The 18,502-nt window shown below is 44.1% G+C and overlaps 1 protein-coding gene across 1 annotated transcript in view; it reads right to left on the bottom strand.

The window, feature by feature from the left end:
• The window catches only part of COLGALT1 (collagen beta(1-O)galactosyltransferase 1), an 82,317-nt gene that overhangs the window by 33,616 nt on the left and 30,199 nt on the right, over positions 1-18,502 (bottom strand). Inside the window, exons 4-8 of the mRNA XM_089651763.1 lie at positions 14,679-14,813; positions 13,500-13,704; positions 10,487-10,606; positions 2,875-2,951; positions 1,590-1,696 (exon numbers count right to left, since the gene is read on the bottom strand). Coding sequence (XP_089507889.1) covers positions 1,590-1,696; positions 2,875-2,951; positions 10,487-10,606; positions 13,500-13,704; positions 14,679-14,813 — 644 coding nt within the window. The remainder of the gene's footprint in view (positions 1-1,589; positions 1,697-2,874; positions 2,952-10,486; positions 10,607-13,499; positions 13,705-14,678; positions 14,814-18,502) is intronic.

Below are 18,502 nucleotides of genomic sequence, written 5' to 3'. Positions count from 1 at the left end.
GACCTTGGGATGGGCCGAAGCACTAACACAGGAGCTCTGATCCCACCACTATTTATTTTTATAAAGGGAACCTGTCACAATAGATTTATAGGCACTACCACTGGTGACTTTGTTTGCAAACCACAAGTTTCTGGGCTGTTATCCAAATCCTTTGAGTCACAGGATTAGCAAAACTGTCTGGGAACTTGCATCTTGTAAGGGAGAAAAAAAAAAAAAAAAAAAAAAATCGCTGTGCTGTGATAGATTCACCTAAATACAGTCACTGGTAGGGAAGGGGGAAAACTGTTGTAAGCATGAAGTGCACGTCCTTAGAAGTACACGTACCTTCAACAGCCTCCCGAAATCTCCTCTCACAGCAGATTCTCACACCCCCTAACAAACAGGGCCCTCTGATTTCTACTGTATTAAGTTGTACTGTCTGCCCTTATGTTGTAAATGCTGCATAAAATCATCATCATCCATCATCATCATCACCCCCCACCTGCGGAAAAAGTTTGTTTTTAAAATGCTTTTTCTTTGCATTTATTTCAGTTAAAATGTTATTAAACTCACAACAGTAAAATCAGTCTGTATATGCAGTAAAGCATGCTTGATATATTCACTGTGAAACCTAAGGGGTTAATTCTCTGCATTGTGTAAAAATGCGGTTTGATCCTGGCCTCTCTGATCCTCGTGTTGAGGATCAGAGTGTGGAGACACTCTGCACATGCTCAGCTTGGTGTGTATTGCTAGAGAGGTTGTTTTTTTTTTATCTTGGGAGAGTGCATGTGATCAGCAGAGGCCAGTCAGCACTGTCCAGACAGAGGTCAGGGGTTCTGCATCCTCCTAGAGCAGAAAGAAAACTCCTCCTACATGCTTTAACCAGTGCTCTGCTGGACACTGATAGAAGTCACAAGACGGCTCTAACTGCTGATGGGATAAGGTATTTAGCCGTTTATATTTACTAAAATATTTGCATTTCCATGTTCTGTGTACTGTGGGAGACCAGATATAGTGAATGCAGGGTCCTGGGTTTAGTAACACTTTAACTTTATTGCTACCAAAAGGGGGCTGCAGAGCCCCCTAAGTGACAGTAGTGTTGGCATGACAGGAACTCCTTATTAAAGCATCAGAGGTGTATTAGACCCCCAATGCCTCCTCTTTACTGAGGCCAAGCATATCCGGGATAGATGAACATTCCCCAAAACACTCCTACTCGGCCATAGTGGATGGGAACCCAAAAATACTGAAAGAAGATGTTGGGGGCTATTGTACTTTACAGCCACCCAAGTCATTTTCATTATACAGCAGAACCAGCACAGTCATTTTAAAATAAAAGTTTGTTTAATCCCTTGACTGCCATGGTGGACATATCTTTGGCAGTCAAATGGGCTGGAACTATTTTACACACAGGTATCCTTTTGGAAAAGACAGGGGGTCAGTACTCATGCAATTTACACTGTAGACTGACTGAGTCAAAGGCAGACATACATGATGCTATAAATGACTTCTGTACCAAGCAGGGAGAGAGATGGATGCTGCGAGTACAGTCACTTTAGCTCAATAATCCCCCCAAACACTTCATATTCATTTCATATCCAACAACTCACTTGCCATCCACAGCATCTGATAGCTTGTAGTCAATCTGCAGCTCGTAGAGCACCCTCTTCATACGCTCTCTCCTATCCGGACGACGCTTCAAATTAATGAGAAAAATCTGAGAAGAGAAAAGTGAAGGATCAAATAAATGAGAACTCCCTTCTTAAAAACAGGCCTAGTCTGGAGATATATACAACTCTCTATTAAAGGCTCGGAAGCTGCAAATTAGCCAATAAACTAGTTGAGGTGCTCAGAATAATTTGTTGTGTGTACTTGCTCTGCTTTAAATCCAAACTCTAACAACAACAAAGCACTCATGTATTCCCCCAGAATACATACAGGGGAGAGATTTTACATGCCAAAGGATTCATATTACTATCTATCCAGTCCTGAGATTTACACAGCTCTGCCAGATAGCCAAGTCAATGAACTGATTTTGCTCTGCAACAGTTAGGCCGTACAGCTTGGATTGTGCCTGACTCAGCAGCAGATTGATGAGCCGCAGTCCGCAGTTCCTGGTCATCTCCTGTACCGTGTCCGCAGTCTCTGGTCATCTCCTGTACCGTGTCCGCAGTCTCTGGTCATCTCCTGTACCGTGTCCGCAGTCTCTGGTCATCTCTTGTACCGTGTCCGCAGTCTCTGGTCATCTCCTGTACTGTGTCCGCAGTCTCTGGTCATCTCCTGTACTGTGTCCGCAGTCTCTGGTCATCTCTTGTACTGTGTCCGCAGTCTCTGGTCATCTCCTGTACTGTGTCCGCAGTCTCTGGTCATCTCCTGTACTGTGTCCGCAGTCTCTGGTCATCTCCTGTACTATGTCCGCAGTCTCTGGTCATCTCCTGTACTGTGTCTGCAGTCTCTGGTCATCTCCTGTAGTATGTCCGCAGTCTCTGGTCATCTCCTGTACTATGTCCGCAGTCCATTGGTTCAGAATTTTTTTTTTCTTGTTTTCCTCCTCTACAAATCTAGGTGCGTCTTATGGAGCGTAAAATACGGTAGTTTGTTATGGGTCCAATAACCAGCAAAAGTACACAAGGAGGACTCAGGTCTGGAGGATCATGTGAATGCGACTTTTCGTAGGGGAAAGGGGCATTTAGAAAGTTGTTGTTTTTGTTTTCTACAGTCAATAATAGGGGGGTAAGAGAGGTAGATTTTAATTCAGTTAGGCTTTAAATTTAAGTAATGGATCATGCTCTTGACACCTTGTATGTATGTTTAGTAGCTGCAGCACCGAGCCACTCTCCTGCTTTGTCCTGCATCAATCCTGATACCGGAAGCAGCCAATGAGTCAAAGCTTACCTCGTCCATTGTCATCTTATCCGCTACTTTTGGGGGGAGAGACAGGAAAGCCGATGGCTCAGTGGGGGATCCCTTCACTGCAAACAGAGGAGAACACAGTGACTAGATGGACCAGCTATTACATACAACTGTCCTATTAGGATATCATAGCATTGATAATAACCTGGACATGATTCACATGAACTACGTTAAAAACAGCAAAATCCAATACAAATGGGCCATGAAGTTGGATCGCCCATGTTTGCCCTGTGCATGTGGTAGCAGTTTAGAAGAAAAGTAGCAAAATATTAATTCTGATCCAAAGCCCTCTGCCCAGACAGCTACATATCATAGCTCATAATGCAATTCCATCCAACAGTAAACCCCCCCTATATACATGTGACTTCTAGATGATGCAAGCCAGTTTCCAATGAAAAAAAAAAAAAACAATGTACATACCATGCACCACACCAACTTGTGTCTTACGAAACCCAGGACCCTGCATTCACTAGATCTGGTCTCCCACAGCACACAGAACATGGAAATGCAAGTATTTTAGTAAATATAAACTGCTAAATACATTTTCTCATCAGCAGTTAGAGCAGTCTTGTGACATCTATCAGTGTTCAGCAGAGCACTGGTTAAAGCTTGTAGGAGTTTTCATTCTCCCGACTGTCCTATGAGGCTGCAGGACCCCTGGCCCTGTGCTGATCACATGCACTCTCCCTAGAAAAAAAAAAACCTCTATAGCAATACACACTAAACTGAGCATGTGCAGCTTGCCCCCAAAGCTGATGGATTGGGGACTGTGAAAGAAGCTTTCAGTGTTTTTGGGTTCCCATCCACTATGGTCGAGTAGGAGTGCTTTGGGGAATACTCATCTATCCCCGATATGCTTGGCCTCAGTGCAGAGGAGGCATTGGGGGTCTAATACACCTCTGATGTGTAATAAGGCGTACCTGTCACGCCAACACTACTGTCACTTGGGGGGCTCTGCAGCCCCTATTTGGTAGCAATAAAGATAGCGTTACTAAACCCAGGACCCTGCATTCACTATATCTGGTCTCCTACAGTACACAAAACATGGAAATGCAATTATTTTAGTAAATATAAACTGCTAAATACCTTATTCATCAGCAGTTAGAGCAGTCTTGTGACTTCTATCAGTGACCAGCAGAGCACTGGTTAAAGCTTGTAGGAGTTTTCTTTCTGCTCTAGGAGGATGCAGAACCCCAGACATCTGTCTGGACAGTGCTGATTGGACCTGTGCTGATCACATGCACTCTCCCAAGATTAAAAAAAAAACCCTCTGCAATACACACCAAACTGAGCATGTGCAGAGTGTCACCACCTGATATGTCTTATCAAGTGATAAGGGGAGGATCAGAGAAGACAGGATCAAACATCCTTCTTACACAATGCAGAGGAATAACCCCTTAGGTTCCACAGTGAGTATAACGAGCATGCTTTACTGCATATACAGACTGATTGTACTGTTGTGGGTTTAGTAACACTTTACTCCTAGTTTTATATCAATGAAGCAAAAACCAACTTCATGGGGTTATGTCACTTGCTGGGAACAAATACACAACCAAGAACATCAGGTTTGAGTGCTCCTATTGGTATTTTACATGCAGTGTGCTGCACTGCATTACGCCTCGTCCACATAGGCATACTAAGGCGTACACCCATGAGAGGGCCGTGTTCACCTGCAAAAGGAGGCGCAAGTGTTCCATGCATCTTCGTGCAGGCAGTCCCATTCATGTCAATCAGGAGGCAGCACTGCATGGATAGAGCCGGTGCTCCCAATCTGAAAGCAGCATGGGTACATGGCCCTGATCGCAGATAGTGTGCATTCAGGCCGGGCACCTGCAGCTGTACAGTGAACCATGGAATATCTGTGCATTCCTTTGCGGGCAAACACGGTCCTAGCACGTAAGTGCGCTCTAGTATGCTCATGTGAACAAGGCCTAAAAACGCAGACATGCTGCATTGTATGAAAAGACAATGTGCATTTTTATACAGCGCACATGTATCGTATAAACAGAGCACGCAGAAAAACATTATTTTCTATGTGTCCTTGAATGGCGTCTTCATTGATCTATGCAGATAAATGCAACTCAACAGTCCTGTTTTTCTTTTTGTTGTTTTTTATACTCACCTGTAGTTCCACTTTAACTAATAATATCACATTGTATATCAGCCACACAGAGAACGTGCTTTTTCAGTGAACTCTCAGACTAACCCACACATTGTGAGAAGGAACTGTAAAGGATAACCATTGTGTAGTACAGCCAAGCAGGGAGCAGAGACTGTATGTAACGGGCAAATAGGACTGTCCCCTGTATGTAACGGGCAAATAGGACTGTCCCCTGTATATAATGGGCAAATAGGACTGTCCCCTGTGTGTAATGGGCAAATAGGACTGTCCCCTGTATGTAACGGGCAAATAGGACTGTCCCCTGTATGTAACGGGCAAATAGGGCTGTCCCCTGTATATAATGGGCAAATAGGACTGTCCCCTGTATGTAACGGGCAAATAGGACTGTCCCCTGTATGTAACGGGCAAATAGGACTGTCCCCTGTATGTAACGGGCAAATAGGACTGTCCCCTGTATGTAACGGGCAAATAGGACTGTCCCCTGTATGTAACGGGCAAATAGGACTGTCCCCTGTATGTAACGGGCAAATAGGACTGTCCCCTGTATGTAATGGGCAAATAGGACTGTCCCCTGTATGTAATGGGCAAATAGGACTGTCCCCTTAACCACTTCAAGTCCGGACACTTTCACCCCCCTTCCTGTCCAGGCCAATTTTCAGCTTTCAGTGCTATCACACTTTGAATGACAATTGCGCGGTCATGCAACACTGTACCCATATGAGTTTTTTAGCATTTGTTTGAGACAGATAAAACTTTATTTTGGTGGTATTTATTCACCCCTGGGATTTTAATTTTTTTTTTGCTATATAAATGAAAAAGTCCAAAAATTCTGAAAATAAGTTTTTTTCTTATAAAATTTTGCAAATAAATAATCTTTCTTCATATATCTTGGCCAAAATGTATTCAATTATCTTTTTAGTTAAAAAGAAAACCCAAACTAGTTTATAACCAAAAGCTATAATTTTTCTATTTCTTTTAACATTTTTATTTTATTTTTTATATTATTATTTATGTTTTTTTGTTTTTTTACACACTGTCACCCTAGTAGTAAAGTGCCACTATAGTGATACTACTTGTGGGGGGGGTGATGAAGATTTTTTTTTTTTACACTGATTGCTTTTACACCCATAAAGGCTGTAAAACCAATACATTCTCCTTCTCTTTGGCTGCATTCTTGCAGCCATTGAGAAATACTGTGTGAGCTGTGATTGGTCACAGCTTGTCACATGGTACAAGGCTGTTGTGAATAGCCTTGTACCGTGTAACCTCTGTGATCATTCACAGATTTAACTAGTAGTAATGGATGTCAGAAGTGACATCTTGCTTACTACTCTTCATGTGATCACTGATTGGCCAATCAACGATCACATAATCGGTGTTCCGCTGTGTCCTCCGGTCACAGCGGGCACCGGATCGCGGTGCTGCACGCTCCCAGGGAGAACGCACAAGCAGGGAGCGGGGAGGATGTTTAGAAATGGCCACCCACCCCTGCACTGCTCCCGTCCAGACGTTTATATACATGGGCCGGACGGGAAGTGGTTAAACATGTATACACCATACATAGAAACAAGGTTAACAAAAAAAAAAAAAAAAAAAAAAAGGTCAAACTGATCATTGCACACATTTAAGATTATGGGTCTCTTTTTAATCATTTCCCCCTGTAAGTATATTTAAGTTTGGAAAACACATTGAGGATCCTGTATTTTATACACTAAAGTGATTTTAACCTGTTTTATGTGAGTGCAGTAATTTTGTTTAATAAATCTTTTATAAAGAACATAAGGCACTATATACATTTTTTTACATTACATGGCACATATATACATGGAGAAAAAAATCTAAGCAAGCAAGGAGACCCCCTAGTGGGAAGAGGGATAACTCCATCCATCCATCCACCTCCAAGACAAGGTCCCTAGGAAGCGGCGAGACCCCCTACTGGGAAAAGGGAGAACTCCATCCATCCATCCAGGGAATAGGGATAATCCCATCTGCTCACCTCTAAATCCAATTAAAGGGACACAAGCCTTTTATGATCTCACGTAACGGTTTGGTCATACATGCCAGGTGAGAGCACAGCCGGTGAAGGTGAACACATTCTTTGGTGGACTGCACAATATAGATATCGTATTACATCATTAGAAGAAATGTCAGAATCACAGAATAATTAAGGACATGTATGCAGCAGCAGCATGATTGCATTGTCACTTCTAATTTGATGTTGGATTATTATTTATATATATATTTATTCTAATCACATATTTGACATTTTGTATTACTATTGTTAGTGGAGCGCAACACTTATTTTTGATTTCTATTCTCTTTTCAAACTGGATCTCTCCTTTATGAACACACTCCACTGTGGGAAAGAAAACAGACGTACTTCTCATAGCAGCCGTCACCTTCCTTCCCCTCTTAGTGGGATGTTCACAAAGATATCAAACTGGACTCCTCAAATGTCCGTAATAGGAGCGGCTAGTTGGCGCAGGATCCTCCTGGGTCTGTCTGGGTAGTTCTGAAACTAGATGTGACAAAGCTGCCAGGAACTAATGCCAGGTACTGACAATGATCTGTGAAAGGAAAACCACTTTCCTTTCATTTAGCTGTTATAAGAGCCAATTGATGATCTACGGATTTTCTTAGGTTGGAAAAAAAAAATGATTTTCTAGCAAATCTTCCAACAGTCTTCTTGAAGCACGTCTTCCCAGAATTCTCTCATGTAATAGACCAAGGCTTTTCTCAGAAGTTTGCACAGGGCTGGAGGTAAAATGTCATGTATCCCCTGCAATATTCGCCGTGTGTTCTGCTGTATGCTTATCACCTTTGCTGAAATAACTTGCAGAGGTGGGTACTGATAATATCAGACACAACACCCCCCCCCACCCCGCTTTGCACTAAATATGACCATACACTTGAATTTTACCAAATATCGCCCCAAATTCAAGCCATGGGTGGTCTGTAAGCTCAACAAATGTTGACATATAAATCAACCTCACCTAGGTGGAAATGTATCGTCCGAACAATGGCTGTCCTGCAGTTCAACATCGGGAACAAAACATGCAAGGTTAGACTAACAGGGGTAGCAGATTATTATTTAGCCTATGAGCTGAACAGGAAAAGGTTAATTGATTCCCTCATCCATGCTAAAGAGTGTGAATAAAAGGGAATCTCTTCTATTGCCTTCTGTATTCAGGCAGCTGGCACCCATGGCTGCCTAAATGACCAAACTGGGGATGCATCTCTTTTTGGCTGCTAATTTTCCATCCAGCTCAGTTGATTTTCTAAACAGAGCCAGGTGCTGCTTACTGGGTCACCCATGGTTCAAATTCCAGCCAAGTCAGCAGAAGACTACTGAAATCTGAGCCCTGTATGGTCAGCCTAAAAGCCTGCAAAGAAAACATCTATAGACCCTGTGCCCAATGTTAAATCCTAGCCTTGTAAACTGCCATGCGATTGTGAATGCAGACACTGAGGCCTGCCTGTATATCCTCAATTGTCTTCCAGAGCACCCCAGAAACCCAAAATCCACAGGCTCGTTAAAATATAAACAACTCTAAAAAAATTAGATCTTGGCTCTGTTCCCTCCATGCCTCATGAGTGGCTCTTCAATGCAATAGGAGGGCTCACTAATGAACCATTTGGTGTAGGAGGTGGAAGGGCCTAGCACAGGGGTGGGCAAACTTTTTGACTTGAGGGCCGCAATGGGTTCATATATTGGACCCGGGGGCCGGACCAAGAGTAGATGAATGATGTGTATGTGTCATCCATAGTAAGTATAGTAATATTCCCCCATAGTAAGCATAGTAATTAATCCTCCATATAGTAATTCATCCCCCATAGTAATTCATCCCCCATATAGTAATTCATCCCCCCCAGTAATTCATCCCCCATATAGTAATTCATCCCCCATATAGTAATTCATCCCCCATAGTAATTCATCCCCCATAGTAATTCATCCCCCATAGTAATTCATCCCCCATAGTAATTCATCCCCCATATAGTAATTCATCCCCCATAGTAATTCATCCCCCATATAGTAATTCATCCCCCATATAGTAATTCATCCCCCATATAGTAATTCATCCCCCATATAGTAATTCATCCCCCATAGTAATTCATCCCCCATATAGTAATTCATCCCCCATAGTAATTCATCCCCCATATAGTAATTCATCCCCCATATAGTAATTCATCCCCCCTATAGTAATTCATTCCCCATATAGTAATTCATCCCCCATATAGTAATTCATCCCCCCTATAGTAATTCATTCCCCATATTATTTCATCCCCCATATAGTAATTCATCCCCCATAGTACTATTCCCCCCCAAGTAGTAAGCCAAGTCCCCCCTGTGTCAATTCACTTACCTTTGCTCCGCGCGTTCCTCTTGCCGTGTTCCCGCGCCGTTCCGGTCTTCAGGGCGGACTGTGAGAGGAGCCTAGCTCCCCTCACGTTCGTCACGCTGCCCCGCCTACACACATCCTGACAGCCAATGTATCACGCTCCGCGGGCCGGATTAAAAGGTCCGCCGGGCCGTATATGGCCCGTGGGCCGTAGTTTGCCCATTGCTGGCCTAGCACCTAGTTACTAGTGGCCATAGAGGCCAGCTGAGGACACGTGTGCAGTACCTGCACTTCCATTCTCATGATGCTTTACATAGTCCAGGGGTCTCCAAAATGTTTCAGCAAAGGGCCAGTTTACTGTCCTTCAGGCTTTATGGGGGTTGGTCTGTGGCCTGTGTAAGTAGAACATGTCCTGGAATCAATGAAAGTAAACACTGCCCTATCACTGGTTTTAACAGGAGGAATAGTGCCCCATGGTTGGTACCAATGGGGGGAATTGTGCCCCATCGACGGAGTCAGGTGGAGCAATAGTGTCCCATAATTGGTCCTAGCAGGAAGAATGGTGCCCTATTAATGGTGTCAGTGGGAGGAATGGTGCCTCATCAGTGGTGTCAGCTGGAGCAATAGTGTCCCATCATTGGTCCTAGCAGGAAGAATGGTGCCCTATTAATGGTGTCAGTGGGAGGAATGGTGCCTCATCCTTGGTGTCAGCTGGAGCAATAGTGTCCCATCATTGGTCCTAAAAGGAAGAATTGTGCCCCATTGTGTCAATGGGAAGAATGGTGCCTCATCATTGGTGTCAAGTGGAGCAATAGTGTCCCATCATTGGTCCTAACAGGAAGAATTGTGCACTTTAATGGTGTCAGTGGGAGAAATGGTGCCTCATCATTGGTGCCAGTTGAAGAAATGGTATCCCAAGGGCCAGACAGAGGCAAGCAAAGGGCTGCAGTCTGGAGTACACTGACAGAAAGACAATGACAGTCACCATGCTCAGCAATACCCATTATAACCTTCATTAGAAGACTTCCATTTACAGAAATATTTCACACACCACTGCCATCAGCTTTATCACAATGGATCAATGTGTAGACACGAAGGTGTTCCTTTTCTTAGGACCTGGATGGGAACTCACCTGAAACCTCCAGTTTGGTGTGCAGAAAGTTGTCTGCTTCATCGATCAGAGTGCTGTGTGATCGCAGAGGTACAGGGAGGTTCCCATAAACCTCTTTATTGCAGATGAACATCTGAACATCTGGGAGAGACACAGAAAGCATCTTAAATGCAGCAAGCAATCTGACACTAGTCCACAGAAGATCCGCAAAGGTGATAAACATGACCTACTGATTTACAATAAATCCACCCCAAGATATCAGTAATGCCTGATTTTGTTGAGGAGGCAAATACAAATAAACCTCATGGGTGGGCATGCAGCTCTGAACTTGTAAATGCATTATAGAAAACTATAGTTAAAACTTCCATTAATATATATTAAGCATTCATTGCAGCTTGCTAAAAGCTTGTACAAAGCTATAAAGTAGTATTAAACCTTCAGCATTTTTTAGTTTAACACATTGAGCACAATAAAATAAACATTCTCCTGTAAACTATTTTTTTTAAAAACTCTCACCCCAGCACTTGCAGTTTACAAGTCTCATAGCTGCTGGCTCCTGCTCCCTTAGTGCTGCTTATCTGAACTCCCGGCTTTAACAGGAAAGTTAACAGTGGACAGATTCCAGTCAGTCAGTTAGCTTGGTGAAGGGGGCAGGTCAAAATCTTTAAAGTGGAACTTCAATCAACATTGACGATTTTGAATCCTTATGCTGCTAGCATTATTAAATAGATAGTAAGGTATGTCATATTTACTTTTTAAACTTATTTTTTTTTCTACATTTCCTCAGTCACTTCCGGGTTTCCATGCCTAGTCAAATGATCTCATACATCCCAGGAGTCTAGACCAGCCGCGGTCCTGTCCTCTGACTCTCCAGCCGCGATCCCCGTCCTCTTCTTTGCGAGCGGTGACCCCCGTCCTCTTCCCTGCATGCGGTGACCCCCCCGTCCTCTTCCCCGAGGGCGGTGACCCCCGCGTCCTCTTCCCCGAGAGCGGTGACCCCCGCGTCCTCTTCCCCGAGAGCGGTGACCCCCGCGTCCTCTTCCCCGAGAGCGGTGACCCCCGCGTCCTCTTCCCCGAGAGCGGTGACCCCCGCGTCCTCTTCCCCGAGAGCGGTGACCCCCGTCCTCTTCCCTGCAGGCGGTGACCCCCGTCCTCTTCCCTGCAGGCGGTGACCCCCGTCCTCTTCCCTGAGAGCGGTGATCCCCATCCTCTGTCCTGCCAGTGGTGATCCCCGTCATCTGTCTCTCCAGTGGTGACCCCTGTCCCCTGCCCTGCCAGCACTGACCCCTTGTTGCCCACCTTGCTTACCCTTGTCCTCGGCTCATCCCTTGCTGACCTTCCATCCTATGACCTGCTGACTCCCTATATGTTGCCTGGCTTCCCCCTGTCCTCTCTCCTGCTGACCCCGTACACTAACCTAAAAACCAATAGCTTCTGTACACTAATGTAAAAGATATAGTGAGCGCTTCTTGTGTAACGGTAAACTTAAGCAGCTACAAGCACTGAAAGGAGATCACAACAGCCTCAAGTAAAAGTAAATAAATAAAGTGCAGCGCTAAAAATAAGCAGAAAATTCGATCTAGAAAATTCGATCTAAGAGGTTCGTTCTGAAATTGGTTATCAAAAGTTCATTTAATCAACGATATAGTAGATTGGACACAGCTTATGAGAAATCCGGAACAAATGGCAGAAATGCGCACTCACCGACCGCGCATAGGAAATGCGCATGTGTATATTAAATTCCACAGAGTATCGATCTCCCTCAGGAAGGGGTGTTCTCAAGCGTTGGTCAGCTGGGCTCACAGAACCTCCTAAGGATCGGAATGGATCGGCCGGAAAAAGACTCCAGGTGAAGGCTTCCCTCCTCTGGATGAAGTTGGAAGCGGTGTCTGCTGACCCCTCAATAAGGGGCAAAGAATGGGAGAGTACCCATAGTGTAGTATGTCAAAAAAGAACTTTATTGGTAACAGACAGTGCAGGGTATATCAGTAATAATGCTAGGCAGATGACCAAACATATGGGGTAAGGTGAAATAAAAAGCAAAACCACTGGCGTCACAGGCTGTCAGTTCCTCCTGAGGCCTTTCATGCTAAGGCACATCATCAGAGGGGCTGTCAGTATCCCCTCTGATGATGTGCCTTAGCACGAAAGGCCTCAGGAGGAACTGACAGCCTGTGACGCCTTATTGCCGCCCAGACCACGAGGAGGTCTGGCGGCCACTTCATTCAGGGTCAGTGGTTTTGCTTTTTATTTCACCTTACCCCATATGTTTGGTCATCTGCCTAGCATTATTACTGATATACCCTGCACTGTCTGTTACCAATGAAGTTCTTTTTTGACATACTACACTATGGGTACTCTCCCATTCTTTGCCCCTTATTGAGGGGTCAGCAGACACCGCTTCCAACTTCATCCAGAGGAGGGAAGCCTTCACCTGGAGTCTTTTTCCGGTCGATCCATTCCGATCCTTAGGAGGTTCTGTGAGCCCAGCTGACCAATGCTTGAGAACACCCCTTCCTGAGGGAGATCGATACTCTGTGGAATTTAATATACACATGCGCATTTCCTATGCGCGGTCGGTGAGTGCGCATTTCTGCCATTTGTTCCGGATTTCTCATAAGCTGTGTCCAATCTACTATATCGTTGATTAAATGAACTTTTGATAACCAATTTCAGAACGAACCTCTTAGATCGAATTTTCTAGATCAGAATTTTCTAGATCGAATTTTCTGCTTATTTTTAGCGCTGCACTTTATTTATTAGCTTCTGTACACTGCCAATCCTATCCTCTGCCCTGCTGACTCTCTGTACAGTGCCCCCTGACATTTTTTACTGCACCCCCACATCATACAGGCCAGATCCAGCCCTGACTGGTTAGCAATCATTTCATCTGTACTACTCAGATTCTGATAAAATAAGCCAGCATGCTGCATGACTTGCCAACAGCCATACAAAACTAAAATAGCAATTTTTCTGGTAGTTGCCCTCAAACCACCAATCTGCTACTCTACACATCCAGTGTCACCTGACTTACCAGCTTGCCGACAGGAGAAGGCAAACACTATGATGTCATCATATGCCCATGTATAGTCTGGGTGTGGTGGATAGAAGTCCAGGTATTGGCTGGCCTCCTTCCGCAGGTCAATAAGGAAGGTGGAGTGAACCATGGGGACGCCAAAGCAACCACGGCGTTCTCTCCGTCGGATTGGCATGTAGGCTGGGGTACGTCTATAATATCCCTAAGTGTAAACATAGGGCAGCATTAGAAAAAATATGATTAACATTGGAGCAGCAAAAATATGAGAGCCAATCAGCTCTCCCTCCAATCAGCTCTCAGAACTCTCCTCACTAAGCTCTGCAGAGCGTAACTTCAGCTCTCCGCTTCTTTTTTTTTTTTTTTGACAGCTCCACAACCTTTTATCATTTACAAAAATTCAGATAGATGTAGAGAAGAGAAGACTGCAGATAGACAGATACAACTAATGAAGGAGGATTGGTTTCATCTCCATGTACCACCGGAAGCCATTCACTTCACTGGGTATATGTATGGCCTCTTGCACACCGCAGCTTGAAAAAGCTCATTACAGCGGGTTTCTTTTACTGAAGTAAAATATAGCCCATTATTTACAATGTGCCTTTGCACACAAGTGCGGAAATAAGTGCTGCATACTCTTCAAAAAAAAAAGAAGAAAAATTTTTGGGGGGGTAAAAAAAAATCCAAAAACGCCAGTTTGCGGAGTTTTACCGTGTTTTTCAGCGTTAGAGCGTATTTTACAGCTAAAAAAAACTCCTCTAGAAATCCACTAGTCCTGGGTTTTTTTTCCAGCCAAAAAACGTTGATTCCAGTCTATGTGTGCATGGACACATAGGATAACATGCTGGGGGGTTTACTGGCTGTAGAAAAAAACCATCAAAAGCCAAAAACAGCCGCTGTAAAAATGTCCAGTGTGCATGAGGACTTAAGTTGGTGGTTCTTTTACACCAAATAAACAGCGCATCCTTGGATGTACCTTGTGTGTGGTGTGCACCTGAATTTTGCAGATCCATTTGCTGGTCTATATCCATCACCCAGCATGCACATAGGTAGATCTTACAGAATCATACACTTTAGTGTACACTTAGCTTTGAACTCCTAAGCGGGGCTTACAGAAAATGTGGATAAAAGTTTAGTTTTCCTTTAAATTTGATCCATTTCGATATTAATTCTACTCACCTGGGTGGTCATTCCGCACCAGAAATTGGAGTAGGCCGCCCTGGACTCCAACATGGGGGCCACCACTGTCTTGTTCTCCGCAATCAGCAGATTAATGGTGTCGGGATTAATCAACAAGTTGTCAGCATCTATAAACTGAAAGAGTAGAGAAAAGATACATCCATAAAGAAGCTGAAAAAAAAGAGACAGAATATACTAAAACAATATAGACCATAACATACAGAATACTAGATGTTCTTTGCCTGTTTTTGGTAAGGAAATATACACAGGCTGCCACTGCAGACCTCCCTCTGAAAGGCGAGCTGCTTGTTGGCTCTGACTTTCTGAAACACCGAATCAAAACAAGCATGCAGCAAGTAAAGTCAGAATTTCAGATCCACAATCCTGCTCCAGGTCTGTGGCTCAGGAATGACTGAAGTCAGAGCATCGGAATGACAAGTGGGAAACTAGCCTTTTGAAAAAGGTCAGCAAAAGCAGCCTACATATATTTCTTACAGTACAGGTTTCCTTTAGCCTCAGTTCACACTGCTGCAACCCCCCCATTGTCATGTGATTTCCAGTGCAAATTTCATGCACCATTAGAGCTCATGTACACTGCAGCTGATAAACTCATGTTTAGGAGATGTTCAGTGTTTTTTTCAGCAGCTCCTGAACTCCCCCTAATGTTTTCCTATGTGTCCATGTACACCTCTTCATTTACAGGCATTTGAGTTTACAGTCGTTTTTTTGAACACAGAAAACTTGCGTTCAGGAGTAGATTTTATCAGCATTTCAAATGCAAAACGCTTGTAAACGCGGCTAAATGTGAAAAATCGCATTTATAAGCGTTTGAACATTTTTTTAACTCTTCCAGTTCCCAGTGCTGTCCAGAGCCTATTTTCATCATGAAAAATGCATGCAAAGCGTATTCAAGGTACTCAGATGGACAAAACACTGAACACAGGATGTTCCTACCAAGCTTGTCACACACTGTAATGACCAATTCACACCTCAGACCTCTCCCACCCTTGGAAACAAAAGATATGTTAATGACCATTCACACCTCAAACTCCTCATGAAGACCCCCTGCCCGGCGGCCTTAATGACTCCCTCCACCAGACAGCTTTCCCACCCTTGGAAACAAAAGAAATGTTAATGAACTTGCATTCACAGACTAAATTCATATGTCCACCTTAAGGCTGCTGCTATAAAACTGGTCCCTAGATGTCCCCCACACCAAATACTTCCCTCTCTTCTACAGCAGGTGCCCCAGAATACCAGCAGCTTTACTATTAGGTCTACATCTGGATGAAGCAGAGGCTCCGGTTGGTTGTTCAGACAAAAATAAAATAAAATGGAACAAAAAAAAAAATAGAAAAAAGAAAACAAAATTTGAGCCTCTAACCCACACAATTCAGATACTTAGCCACAGTGAAGCGGTCCATATTACACTAGCAATCAGGATCACTACAAAAGCGCACAGAATACTCCTATGGCGTTGTTCCCTCACTGCCCAAACCAGTAAGAGGTCAACCCTTGCCTCCATGTTGATGAGCCAGTAACTGCAGTGTGTTCACCAGCCTTCCTTTCTTCTGATTGGACACTCTGTAGGCTACATCTGCATGTAAAAACTGTATTTGTGGCCTATGTAGAATGCCAGAAAAATGCAGGAAATGGTTATGTGGGGCCAGATTGCGACAGCTGAACAGTGATTGGTACTGTCGCAATCGGAATGATGCGCCGGTGTCGGAAATTCAATCCCTGACTTGGTGATTCAAACCGTTCCTAGTCCAATCGACTTTGGGCATTTCAGCACCTAGAACGTCCTGTGGGCTGGTACAGGAACACCCCCCATGTTTGATTGGCCAAGGACTAATGTCCAGCCCACGTCCATATTCCCATAAATTGAGGACTTGAGGTATGGACGTGGCGATTCCTACGGAGCCCGTCCTTATGACTGACGGATCGTGGACTTTCCCTGACTTGTTCCAGTTCCAGTCGCAGGATAAATCTTGGTAAAAGTTTTATTTCTGTTTTTTATTCCCTTTTATTTTATAGTGAATAGTCAATTGTGTGTCTTCTTGTATTTTTTGTATTTTCTGTAACTTTTTATACTTTGTACATATTTTATGCTCTGCCCACTTTCGGGATATTAAATCATAAAATTAATAAGTGACTTCTGGGTACTTAAGCAGACTCAAATCTCCGGAGAGATTAGATTGTATTGTATTTTAGGGCCTTTATACGCTCGGTCTAGTTCATTTCCAATCTGTATGCAATTGCACTTCGTGTTGGCAGATTGTATGCAGATTGTAAAGGTAGCAGATCTGCCAGACGGAGATCTGTGTGTGTGTGGTGTCCCAGCAGACCGTTCTGCGGATAAACTGTTGAGTGGTAGCAAGCTACCATTTGTGGTGTGTCTGGTGTGGGGGTGTGTGGACAGCGGAAGAGTGATTAACACTGGGGTTCTTGCTTGTAGGACAGCTGGAGGAATCCTAGAAGGGTGTGTCGATCGCTAGGCTGCTCCTCAACCCTAATTAGTGCACCAGATTGTATGTAAGATTTGTGTCTACCGGTGTGTGTGGTCAGCCAGCTGGATTGGAGTCTCCCTCTAGTGGTGGCCAGAGGTAGCTCGGGCTGTGAAAGTATATCACGGCCGGTCTTCTACACATATATATTCAGATTAAGTCCCCCTTATTCCCTCTTACCCCAAGTCACGGCCGCACCTCGGTTAGCTAGTCGCTGTGGGCGTGTGCGTGTGAGGTGGACCGTGACACCTGTTTTTGTTCATTTCGGGGGGGGCGGTATCCGTTTTAAGGACACAGCTAAGTATTTGGATGGGTCAGGGGCTACTTTATGAAATGGTAAACTCAAGGTGGACAAGACCTTAAAGTTTTATTTGACCAGAAGTATGCAAAATGCAGAACTTGCAGTTTCTTTCCAGAAATGATGTTTTATTCTCTTGCAATGTGTCTCTGACCTCACTGGCACAATGTGACTACTCCATGAAGAGTCAATTCCCTAGCAGTCCTGTTCCTTCTACCACATCCTCTTTTAGAAGTGTCTATCTACTGTCTGTGCTGCTCCAGCATCTCTGCCCCCCCCCCCCAAGTAACCTTTTGTTTAGATCCCAGGTTAAGGGCAATGGGGAGGGTGGGGTTACTATAGAGCAGTCATTATGAACCTTTTTACCCTGGAGGAATCCTTAAAGTTTGGGTTATGGGAATCCCCTGCTAAAAATGAATACAATAACACAGGATTTCTATATGGCCAACAGTTTACAATATAAAAGGGGACTGTACATTTACAGTTCAATACAGAAGGAATCAGAGGGCCCTACTCATGGAGCTCACAATCCAAAAGGGAGGGGGAGGTGGTACAAAAAGGTAATAGCTGCAGGGGATGATCTGATGGAGGTGACTCAAGTACAGTTCTTAGGTGGAGGTGGGGTAAGCTTCCCTGAATAATTGAGTTTTTAATGATCGTCTAACGGTGGACAAGGTAGGGGGCTGACTGGACTTATTGGGGTAGGGAGTTCCAGAGGATGGGAGAGGCTCTTGAGAAGTCTTGGATGCAAATGTGGGAGGAGGTAACAAGGGAGCTAGAGCGCAGGAGATCTTGGGAGGAGCAGAGAGGATGACACATACAACTCATGTTTTTTTTTTGAACATTGCTCCCTGCTCTGTACAAAATATTAGAACTATTTTTGAAATGAACTTAATGAATATGTCAACCCAACATTTCATATTCCTGATATATGCCAGCTGTACCGTGTACTTGTATGAAAGAGAGTATCCAGTTCTCTTTGCATTGCTTCCTTTGTGTGAAATCCCTGGTGTTCCTGC

The sequence above is a fragment of the Staurois parvus genome, unplaced genomic scaffold, assembly GCF_062004578.1.
Source record: "Staurois parvus isolate SC_StPar_1 unplaced genomic scaffold, SC_StPar_1.0 ptg000662l, whole genome shotgun sequence".
Lineage (NCBI taxonomy): Eukaryota > Metazoa > Chordata > Amphibia > Anura > Ranidae > Staurois > Staurois parvus.
The sequence above is the reverse complement of the archived record's forward strand: the minus strand, read 5'-3'. Positions and strand labels throughout refer to the sequence as shown.